This window comes from Semicossyphus pulcher, unplaced genomic scaffold, assembly GCF_022749685.1.
Source record: "Semicossyphus pulcher isolate SPU_LCO1_2020_fin unplaced genomic scaffold, fSemPul1.0.p SCAF_10, whole genome shotgun sequence".
In the NCBI taxonomy this organism is placed as follows: Eukaryota; Metazoa; Chordata; class Actinopteri; order Labriformes; family Labridae; genus Semicossyphus; species Semicossyphus pulcher.
In genome coordinates, this window is record NW_027211604.1 from 25833371 (window position 1) to 25845622 (window position 12252).

Sequence of the window (12252 nt, forward strand, 5' to 3'; positions counted from 1 at the left end):
TTAACTGCAAAATGAAAGCTAGGCTGATGTTTCTTTTACAGATTTGAGCCCTGCTGCTCTCCTCACTTCCTCCCTTTTCTTTCTAGCATTATCAGTCACACTGATCTGTCTCTCCAGCATTAGAGTTTGGCCTGAATCCTGTTTAGTTTTCTCTTTCTGAAGCAGGCCAGCTTTCTGTCTCTGGGTGACTTTTTGCCCTCTTGCCTGCCGTGTCTCTCAGGATCATCAGACCAGCTGCTAAATCACTAAAAGCAGACTTGTTGAAAGCGTTCCTGATCTCATGCATCACATCCACATTTTCTGGAAAGTTAAATCACTTCATACTGTTGTTGATTTATTTCTGTCCTGCAGTTGCTGTTAATTTTTAATAGGAAATTGCTGTTTTCCTGCCCGTTTTCCTGCCTTTGCCCTGTTTTTCTGTGTTCCTGATCTTATCCTCAAGGTTTGTGTGCACCTGATGAATTAGTTTGCTGCTTTCAATTTTATCGAGCACGTAGGCTGCTTTTTCTTGGCTGCTAGCCTGAGGTATTTTGCCTTTGGTCGGATGTAATGTTGAACTTGCTTTGTGGCATTTGATGGGATATCTTTTTTTCCCGTCTGAAATTAAAAGTGACGCTCCTTTTTACATTTCTCCAACTGATAAAATTGCAAATTGCATTCAAGCAGCATAGCTGGCTGTTTTTCTGAACCCAGGAAAGCATTAAAGCTCTCAGCGGCTCCTTAAACAAGCTCTTCAGACCTGCCAGCTTGGCACAGCGCCCGTGTTGTCTCTCGTTTTAAGGAAGGGAATCAATGTAATTTCTTATTTGATAGCCTGGGAATCATCAGAATTTAAAATCTCTCCACCTGCGTTGCTCAGCATGCCATTGGTTTAGTAAATAATTCAATAAATTTTGATTAAGTTGCTTCTGGGCTGGCTCGTGCCTCCCTGCTGCACGCCAAACTGACATGAAGGGTGGGTCACAGCCGGTATTTATTCCGTCTGTGCTCAGGCGGAGACGGCACACTTGGGGAGATGTTTGCTGGAGACTTGACTGAAAGGAGCTTAAGTGCTGTAAGATGTGAGCAGTGGCTGTTAATGAGATTAGACCAGCATTCAGGCCAGCGCCGAATGTGATTCAGAAAGCAGTTCTGATATGGGTGTAACAGTGAGTTTATCCACCCTGAACAGCTTGATACAGGACACTCAGTTCAGTTCGGCCTGCCGTATGAACCAAATAATTACAGTTCTGTGAGCCGTACGCAGACTTATTACAGTCTAAGTCTTTGCAGGTGTGGAACTGAAACTCATAAGTGCAGCCTGAGATTGCTGGCAGTGTGTCAGTGGCTTTCTGTTAGCTAAACTGTACTGGTGGTGTTATCCCAGCCTGTAAACAGTGTCAAAGATAGAGAGGACCACCAAATCTCCCCCTGTTTTTAAGGCTTGTTGTTTCCCCTGTATATTACAGCATCACTAACAACGAGTGTGCAGAAATTGACAGCCAACAATCAGGCATCAGAGTGTTCAAAAGTGTCCGTTTGAGGGGCTGCAGTAGTGTGGACGCTAGGTGTAAACGTGTATGCTTCAAAACAAGCCATACAATTCAGTGTATTTGTTGCATGAAACGGCAACAATGACGGTTTGTTGCGCATAGTTTTTGTAGATATGTTATCATAATGAGTTTCAGAGAGACACTATTTAACACATTGCATTTGCAAGTATGTAAGCACCAATTTAATGTCCGTACATGTGCATAGAGATTTAAAACACACATCTATTTTTGACCGTGTGCAAATGAGTGCCCAAATTTCAACAGAAAAAATAAGAGAGGTAAATTTAAGTTTTTCCTGTTAAATGAAAAAAACAAACCCAGTGAGCTGAGCGGGAGTTTTTGTAGTTACACAACTAAACCCTGAAATTAAAACTGAGTATGCAGAGGAGCAGAAAGCACCTGAGATGTCCACGGCCTAAAAACAGACAGCTGCAGGTTTCTACTTAACCTCTCTCTCTGTCTCGGTGAGATCACCAGCGTTTGTATTTGCATTCCCTGTTTGCCAGCTTTTGGTAATTGAACTTTCGGATGTGACTTTAGATTTGACTGATTTGATTTGCATTCCAGGAAATGTGCCGTTTCTGTGTAAACGTGTCCAGTGTTAACTGGCAGGTCCCTTTTAAACAGGGATTGTAACACGGCCTGCTTTATTGCCAGGGTGCGGCCTGGTTGAACTTCTTCTTTACTGATTATTGTTAAATGCAAAACATCCTATTCTGAGTTCCCCGTGTGTGTGATTAGAAACATAATTACTCAGTTTATCAGAAAGTTTGTCAGACTGGAATTGCAAGGTGTTTCATCATGTGATGCACAGGGCCGAGTTCATTCACTGTGTTTAGTCAGTGTGAAACAGTCGATGTCACTACATGTACAGTGTTAACATGCACCGTCTTAAGCCTTGTCTAAAGTCACTGTGTGTTTGAGTTGTGTCACCTTACCTTCCTCTTCGGCTGCACGAAGAAGGCAAATAAGATTTGGTTGATAAATACGAAGCCTCGTTCAGCACCAGATCAAAGTTGTGTATCAGCCTTCATAAAGCTGCCACTGCTTTTGAATTGACTAAATGTGCTGTTTAATTTTTGTCTTTCACTGTGAGAGGTTTATTTAGGGGAGCGTTGTTAGATCCTGTTTTACTTTGTTTTTATGTGTCAGTTCTGGCCACAATGGTAGCCTGAAGAATTATGCTGGTTTAGAGGGACATAAAACCGTTTACAGCCGACTGCTTCGCCAAGTGTTTCAATCCGCATCACAACTAGGGCTGTCACTTTTCATTCGAAATTCGATATATCGTTCGAACCTGGTGAAATATTAATAGTTAAGTACTAGATTAATAAAAGATTTTTGAGAAAAGTGACAGCCCTAATCTTTATATTTTTCAACTTTTTATTAACTATACAATTAAATTGTAGTCATCGGAGCTCTGGAGACAGTTGTTTCTACAAGCTGAACTAGAGATGGCTGCAGAGCGTTGCAGAGAGACCAGTGTTTAACCTTAAACTACTTTATATAGTGTTTTGACCGTTCTAATCACCTGGTCTGGTTGTTTGTTGTAATGCAGCTCGCAGTGAAAACCTTGTGAACGATGAACACTGAAGGAATCCCAACCTTAAAGCAGGTTGAGCGTCTACAAACAAGCTAGCAGCAGCTCTGCTAGCAGCCTCTCCAGGACTCCTGTCTGTGCCAAAGGCTGTTGGAGAAACACACATTTTTGACGTGAAGCTGCTTTATTCAATGTTTTTAATGTTTCCTCACCTGGTTCATTTGTTTTGGAGAGGAGGAGGCCTCTGTGGATAATTTGGCTCCAGTTAAAATCATCTTGTTCCAGAACATGAGAAGTATTTTTTAGACTCTGTCAATAAAGATTACAGTCTGCCATGCACTTGCTTCTGCATTGTTCTGTGAACAAACAAAACTTGAAAGTAGAAGTTCAGCGATCAAAGGATGAACTTCAGGGTTGCCTCGGGGTCGTCTTAACCGCTGATCTGACTCATCACCTTTAAGGGGGGTTGCCCCATTTTCTGCTAACAATATGTTTTTTCTTCTTAAACGAGGTAAAGCAGAGTGATAAACAACATGTCGTGCAGTGTAACGTGGCAATATGTTTGGTTTGACAGTTGGCTCTTCCATATGTAATCTAGCACACACTAATGAATATTAGTGACTGTGCCATCTGATGAAGTGTAAGGCAGCTTCATGCCAGCAGTAACACGCACACGCACTGTCCCTCTGAGTCTAAACAGAGCGCTTGTGGTGTAAAGATTGACATTGTTTGCCCTCAGTACTACTTAAAGCTTTATTAACATGGCACAAAAACTTTAAAAGCTGCACACTCTTCTCACCGCCTCTCTCCTCTTTTCTTTCTCAGCCGAGGACGATGGGCTGTGGGAGAACGGCCTTTCCTACGAGTGTCGGACGCTGCTGTTCAAAGCCATCCACAACCTGCTGGAGCGCTGCCTCATGAATCGCAGCTTCGTTCGCATCGGCAAGTGGTTCGTCAAACCGTACGAGAAGGATGAGAAGCCCATCAACAAAAGGTGCGTTAGCAATACCTGCTCGGCTGAATTTCTCAATCACATCGCCTCTGCCTTTATTGCATTGCATTGCACATGTACCTGCGCTTTGGAAATGTGTCTTATCCTGGCTTCTTTTGTACTGCTGCAATTTTTAGACATGTTATGTCGCTTGTTGTTGTGCTGTTATGTGTTCTGGTGCAGCTCAGGCTCCAGCAGACACAGGGTTCACAGCTTTTATGTGTAGTTTATTGTGTAGGCTATATAACCAACACTTCCAGGGTTAGGAGTTCTGTTCCCTTCAGGCAACACTTGATTCAAATAGTATTTATATGGCTGCTTTAGATAGAGGCAGATATTACATAGCATCTACTGAACACTGGGTTTACTGTTCATGCCTTTTTGCTGCTGATCTAGGTTTTAGTATCTTATAAGTCACATATAATATTTAATTTATAATGTGCACAATGCACACTTAGTCTAGAGCGAGGCTATGTTAAAATAAGTAAAAACATTTAATGACAGTCAAATAGTTTTTAAATGCTGCTTCCTACAATTTGTTTAATGATGTTTAATCGACGGGGTCGACACAACATTAAGGTTAAGGCAGCTTTCATCCTGCAGCAGGGCTTTAGATGTGAGTCTCATCTGCAAAGTGATGCGAAAACAGCTGAAGAATTACCTTTCACAAACTCAGTTTTTAAATCACTGCATTATTAGTTCAGTTGAAACCGCTGGCTGCTGTTTATCTGTGCTGTGTGCCCTAAAGGTCGTGCATCTATCAATCGCTCACAGGTTGCTTTGCAGTTTAATGGAGAGCACTTGACAGCTGTTTGCACCCGAGGCAAACAAACACAGTTTCATCAACGCTTTAGGTTTCTTAGCATTATTGATGTGGCACAAACTAGGAGAACAATAATCCTTTCTATATTGATCAATATCCATTATTATTATTAGGTCTCCCTTTGTCCAAAACCAACAGATGTGGTGGTTTAAGACCAGTGAAACACTAAATGCAATACCACGCTTAAAGGGCTTAAAGGGCCAGTTCGCCGATTTTCAACCTCAGTCCTATCATGCTATCATAGGGAGCTAATGCCATTATGGTAGGAAAAAATGCAATTTGGCGCTCGCTAAACTACACTTCCTCAGTCTAGGACGCACAGGACAATGTCATGTCTCGTTCAGAATCGTCAGGTTTGAATGTAGACTGCGGACCTGAAGAGTTTTCAGACAATCCATCAGTAAATTCTCGGCCTTTTCAGATCCTGTCCCGCTCTGAGTCGTTGCCTGCAGAGAAACGATAGTATTTCACTCCAGCGTCCCGCTGGGCTGTTTCTTTCAGAGGGAGGGGCGCAATGCATGCTGGGTGTTGTAGGAATGTAGAGTGTGGGCAAAACCACGAGCTGTTTGTACAACTTTCTCAACAGCTATGGCGCCAATTTCAAACATTATTGCTTCTATGGATTACAGAGAACACCAGCTTTGACTGACAGCGGCTTTTTGGCTCCTGTAGAGGAGAGCACCTGACAGCTGTTTGCACTCAAGGCAAACAAACAAAGTATCATAAATGGATCAGGTTTCTTAACATTATTGATAAGTGCTTGGAGAAGTGGCAAAAACTAGGATCCCAATAATGTTTCCTATATTGATCAGTATCCAAAGTGCATGGCTGTATTTGTTCAGCAATTAACAAACAGAAAACCTCATCCCACCTCACTAAATGTTAGCTCTCATGGTAGACCATGTTTACCACTGTAACAAGCATTCCTTCAGTTGTTTTTGACTGGTATAGCTTCACGTTCAGTGTATCTTTGGCGCTGCTCTGAGGGCAGAGAGCCAAGCTGATGCTAACTTTAGCTCACTAGCTGCCTAAAATCGGTCATCTTGTGAAATTAAATCGTTTAAATTGACCAAGATCTAAAAAAGCGACACTGATATGACGTGTTGAATGTTTAAATGTCCTGCATGCAAGCTTGGCGAGCGTAGAGTTTATTCCCTCTGTGTGATACGCTGTTAATTCTATCTAGTCACAAATGTGCAAATATTCATATTGGTATTGACAAAAGTTTTATCCCAATCAGATAGCAAAATTGTGTTACGGCTGAGCCCTTTTATTGATTTACCATCTCAGCACATCCCTGCATTGTGTGCCACATTTCAGTGGTGATATGAGACTTTTAGAGGAGGCTGAATGAGGTGCTGTTGAGCCAGATCGCCGGCACTGTCTGCCTTCTATCTCTCCTCCCGCTCGCAGTGTGTTTGTGTACAACAGAGACATCCTCCACCTCCTCTCTGCTATCTGCTGAGCTGGATTTGTTGCCCTCTGTGTCTGGGTTTATTGATAAGAGATGGAGACGCGGGTAGTGAGGAGAAAATGACCGCAGCGGTTTTTTCGGCTCTTCCTACCTCCCCCCATAACACAGAGTTATTGTGTATGAGCTCAAATGTATACTTTTTTTATTATGGTTGGATAATTATACTTATAGTGTGAGATGTGACGGGCTTTATGGCTGCATGTGTAACAACTGCAGCAGACAGAATCTGTTATTTGACTCCCAGCTGTATTCTGTGTGTGCATGTGTCGGTGTGTTATTGTTTTTCTGTTGTTTTGGTGCTGTTGCCAGATTTACCAGTCAGCTGACTTTGTGTGTGTGTGTGCAAAGACACGTGCCTGTGTGTGGAGGCCAGTTGCTCTGTCCACGATAGAACTGGCCAGAACTGTGCTACCTGCTGTCAGCTCGTCTTTATCATCGGCACAATGTGCATCTGTAGACAATGATTTGGATCTCCCAGGAAAAGCATTTTGATTTGTACTTAACTGGCAGAATAAAAGACAACATAATGCAGCAGAATAATCTCTGTTAAGCTATATTTTGGGCTTGTTTCTAGCTCTTTTGCCTCTTTACCCAGCGTGCTGATCGCACAGGGCCCCGGTCGAGGGAGGAAAAAAAAAACACAATGGTCTTTTCCTCTGCACTGGAATTCACAGGCCACCCTCTGTCTGTGTGTCTGGCTCTCTCTCCTCCCTCTCTCCCGCTCTCTCCCCTTCCCTCCACCCCCCTCTGCTGTCACGGAGCAGACTGGGCAGGTTATAAATAGTGGTGCAACCACCCTGAATCTTAGTTGTCGTCAAGGATGTTTTGCCTCTCCCTTTGGTGTGCTCCGCCGTGCTCCGGCCACGCTGGGATTTCTGACAAACAAACAAAAGCACCGCAAAACTGTGACGGAAATTTTCCAAGCTCCTCTGTTTCTTTTTTTTTTCTTTCTCGATGTCGCCTCTGTGCCCAGAGCAGCTGGTCCGACAGCGAAACACTTCCTGAGCTGTTATTGATGTAGCTCTGTGGTGTTTGTAATTATTTAATGGCTCCAGTAATGTTGGGTTTTGTTTCTGTGGGGGACAGAGTGATGCTTCTTTAACAGTCCAAAACAGCTCTTTTCTGTCCACGTGTCTCATCGACAGGGAGAATCTTATTTTTAAAAGTGCTGCCGTAGAGAACTTTGTGTTAACCTCGAGGGAAACTTGGTCCTCATGGGTAACACGGCGGTGACCTTTTATGTCAGACTCAGATCTTACATAATTCCCAGTGTCTTGCTGATTCCATCGGGAATAAGACTGAGAACTTCCTGCTTTTATAGTCCTGTGAAAAGAGCACTTATCTTGATCTTCACCTCCGTTTTGACTATTTTTATGAGGATGATTTTAAATTCATCTTTATTGCTTTCTTTTTTATCCTTATTTTTTATCGTTTTTAACCATTTTTATCACAAACTTTCCTTATTATAAAGCACTTGGAGCTGCACATCTTGTATGAATGAAGCTATACCAATACTTTTTATGTATTTAGTGTTATTGTTATTATTATCAATATTATAATAATAACTATTATTATTAGTAGTAGTTGTAGTAATATTACATCTACTACTACTACATCCTTTGATACTCCTCCCTCCCCTTTAACTGCTAACACAGCTGCTGCTCGTGTCCTGTAAGCACCTTGTTCACCTTTCACCGACACGTAGGTCAGGTGGGCGCTACTTAGGTTTCCCTCCTTAAATTCACAGGTGGAATCCTTTTTTAAGATGAACACAACTCTCATAGAACAAAAATGTAAATGAATTTGTTTTCTTAAGGGCAGAATTTGGCACAAAACCACACAACAAATGTAAATGCACCCGAGTTAGGTACGGAAGCCCTTAGCGGACATGCATACATCATATTTACACTGTATTTACTCAGAGTTATTTCTGCTTGTTTTCTTGAGATCTCGACTTGTTTTTCTCGTGATCTCGGGGAGACAAAGCTGGTTTTCCCACCATAACGGATAATTTGGCCCATTATCTTGAGATCACAAAGCTTGTTTTCTCGTGACAACGGGATCATTTTATGGCAATCTAGAAAACAAACCAACAGGCTGGTCATGGAATGGATGCATGTCCGCTAAGGGCTTCCGTACGAAAGGCTAGTTTTCATCTGTAGTCCGTTTTGCCAGATGTTATTGTCATCCAACAAAAACAAAAGTTAAAAAAATAGTAGTTTGTAATAAAAGCATAAAATACAGACAACGTTAAACAACCCGAGCTCAAGCTGTCAGTGTTGACGTTTTTATCAACGAGCCATCAGTACATCAGACACCTCAACCAACTTTTAAGATGGACGTTTGATTTCATATACAACCAAATATTGAGCTTGAGACATTTTGTTATGAACTTAGACCTGATTGTAGGTTTGCAACTAATGATTCTATTCATTTTACAATTAATCAATTAGCCAATTAGCTTCTTTTTTTTTATCACTGACTGATTTAGTCTCTGTAATGTCAGGAAATAAAGTTGCAGCTGAAGCCCTTTTACATCATCAGAATTGTGACCAGTTAATTAGATCGTCTAATCGATTAATTCAGATGAAATCTAGAAACAATAATGATTAAATGATCTTTATTTGTGTGTGAGTCAAATCAAATCACTGATGGCTCCCCCTCTGATCATCCGACAGCTCCTCTGCAGCATCCAAACTCTCCAGTTGGTGGAGGCTGCGGCCAGCTGACAGTGTTCATAACCTCAACCCCAGACCTCAGCCTGTGTTGAAACGCTTACATCATCTCTCCTCCCCTCCCTCTCGCTCCTTTCTCATTTCAGCCTGATGTGTGTGGTAAGCAGTAGGCAGCTAACTGAATTTGCAGAGTCTTTGATAATAATAACCTCTCTCAGTGCCTCTAGTTGTCTTCTTTCATATCAGATATTAAGATGAATTTAAGCATGCTTTGCCTTATTTATGAGTCTGCAAGATGAAGAGATATGTCAGGATTCATGTTTAAATCAAGTATTGAAAACAACTTAAGTGTTTTTAATATATTTTTAAATAAATCAGTGCACATTAGTTGGTTGGAGGCTTTGTTTTGAAGTGCAGATGCAGCAGTACATGTTGATACAGCTGACAGTAATTCTCTTTGTCTGGAGCGCAGGCGGCTCCAAGTTGTGCAGCCTGGTTGTTTCTGTGAACCTTCTGCTGCGAGGTAGACTGGCTTCAGGAAACAGAGAGAGCGGGAGAGAACACAAGGGAAGGAGGGAGGGAGGGAGGGAAACGAGCAAGGGAGAGCTCCTCTTGGTTGTCATGGCAGCAGGGAAATGCACCATGGGATCGTGTGTTTCCAAGGTGAAGCGGGATGCTCGTGCTCGATTGGTCAGACGAAGTCGTTGACTCGCTCCTAATTGGCTGCGTTACTGAAATTCAGAGCAACGCTAAACCCAGCCTGCTTTGATATTTCAATTTGATCCGGACAAAAGGAGATACAGTTCTTCTTTATCTGCTCGGTATGCGCGCTGTATTAGCATCAGCATTTACATGATCTGTTATGTACTCGAACTGCGCTGCAATCAGGAGTGTTGGATTACTACTCCACTGTAGTTAAATATGTGTGGTGTGTTGTTGTCTGGCTGAAAGCGTCATTAACAAATCAAGCTGTTATGAAATGAGGCCAGTGTGCATCAGCTCTTATTACAACAGCCAATCACAATCAATGAATGCAGAAGCGAGTCGCTAACACATGCATCTGTCTGCACTTTCTGCATGACTGTGTGCTCTGTGTCTGAGCACATTCTCCCTCTGTTGTTTGGACCCGACGTTGGGAGGTGAACGTGTGCGTCCTGGTGCGCTGTGGCAGGCGGAAGCAGAGAGCAGCACTCTGTTAAGTAGGACAGTGCAGGATAAAGGGCCACTGCCTCCAGTCTGGGGCTAAAGCGCTAAATTTATCCCCTCCCTGCTCCCAGCACAACACAAACACACAGGGAGCCGGGCACACAAACATGCCCGTCAACAATCGGCATGCGAGCCGGTCCACACCGAGGGCGGTGGGAGAGCTGGCACGAGAGCTTTTCATTAAAATTATTGATGTAAGACACAAGAAATGCAGCCAGACAATGCTGTAGTGTGCTTCTGCTGCTGATACAGATATACAGGACAGCTCAGCACCTCTCTTAAGTACCCCGCACGTAACACTCGACCCCTCCACCCCCTGGGCTTCCCTGCACTTCATCAGTCTCTCTAGCAACAGGAACTCGAGGGAGACGGACTGGGCTGTGGGACCATGTGACCCGGCGCTCTGGATATATCATGTTGCTGGAGAGATCCTGTCCACAAGATAAATATGGCTCTTAAAGGAAAATACTAGTGTTTTTCATTGGCATGGGACATTCCCTTAATAACTGAACAACTGAACATTATTAATAGTTTATTTCTAATTGCATATAATCAGAATTACAATTTAAAGCAATGTGTTTTTTATCACTGACCTTACAACAACCCTGAAATTTGAAGCTTTCTGCAAAGATATCTATGACCACAGACCTGCGCTGATTTGTCAACCTTAAAGTAGATCACATTTTTTATGTTGCCTGCATTGGTTGAAACAATATTTATGCATAAAGTTATTGCTTAATGGAAAAAATAAACCATTTAAAACTCATTTAAAGAGGATATTTGCTTTCTATCATGTTAATCGGTGTATTGGCATGTCCAAGTGAAGGAAACGCATGATTCGCAGAAGTCATTATGACCATTCTTGTTTGCATAATCTTATTTAAATTGATCTAAAATGCAAAATGTAACAACTAGAGACTTCATTCTTTGCTCAAGAGAAAGCCAAGTCCTCCGTCTTTTGCATTATCACACTGTACTTTAGTTGATGATGCTCTGATGTGACGTGTGGTGTAAAACGTGCTGAAAACGTGCTGAAAACGTGCCGGCTGCAGGAGGCAGCCTCAATCTTGCAGCGGGAGATCACTGTGTCATTGTCCTGTTAAAAAAATATATAAGGCGTACATATCCTTTAGTTGGAAAATAATGTATGGATATCATGCATTTCACTCTAATAAATGACAATGAGCACAAATACCAGCGTAGTCACTGTTTAACTTTTGCAGATGAAACTGTCAAAATGCTTTTATACTCTAATACAGCGCATTTCTTTAAAGAGGGGGTATCATGCTGTTTCACATTTAAACACATATATATAATGTTACAATGTTGCATATCCAGACTAAACGTGTGTGAAGTTTTAAAACCTGTAGGTAAAAGTATGTTGGAGTAATCCCCAGGCTTCTCAGCTCAGCTTACAGGCTGCTGTGAACGCCAGGATTCACACAGTTTTTTCTAAATGCTGCACTTTCTGACGTCACAAAGTGCAGTCTCAGCAGGCTTCGGAGAGCTAAAAATGCCATACTATATACTACATACTGCATGCTGTGTTCGGCGGTAGTATGCAAAAAGCTGCTTCTTTAGCTGTAGCGCCCCCTTCTGCTGCTCTGCTGCAGTTTGCCATTTCAACTGCCGTTGTGACGTTCCAGCGCTTTGCATTGTGGGGTACAGTAGGCGAGGTAGACTGGTCCGATGCATACTGGAGATTTTTCCTGAATCATTACGGTATATTTGGAGCTATATATATATATATATATATATATATATGAAGCTTGAAATTAGCAAAATACCCCCCCATAAAAACTTAGAAATATACAGAGTTCAAAAAGCTTCCGGAGTAACACGAGATATTTTGTTTTTGTAACTACATAAATGAATTTTTTACTAAATGTTTTTGTTTTGATTTAGCAGAATCATATTTTATTTAATTTTTTATTATGCTTTATTGACTAACAAAGCCTTTTATTTGACTTTGTACAGATTCTATTGGATATGAAGCGTTTGAAAGCAATCA

The 12252-nt window shown here is 42.0% G+C and overlaps 1 protein-coding gene across 1 annotated transcript in view; it reads left to right on the plus strand.

The window, feature by feature from the left end:
* The window catches only part of med13a (mediator complex subunit 13a), a 106285-nt gene that overhangs the window by 26926 nt on the left and 67107 nt on the right, over positions 1-12252 (plus strand). The window contains exon 3 of the mRNA XM_069668971.1: positions 3898-4066. Coding sequence (XP_069525072.1) covers positions 3898-4066 — 169 coding nt within the window. The remainder of the gene's footprint in view (positions 1-3897; positions 4067-12252) is intronic.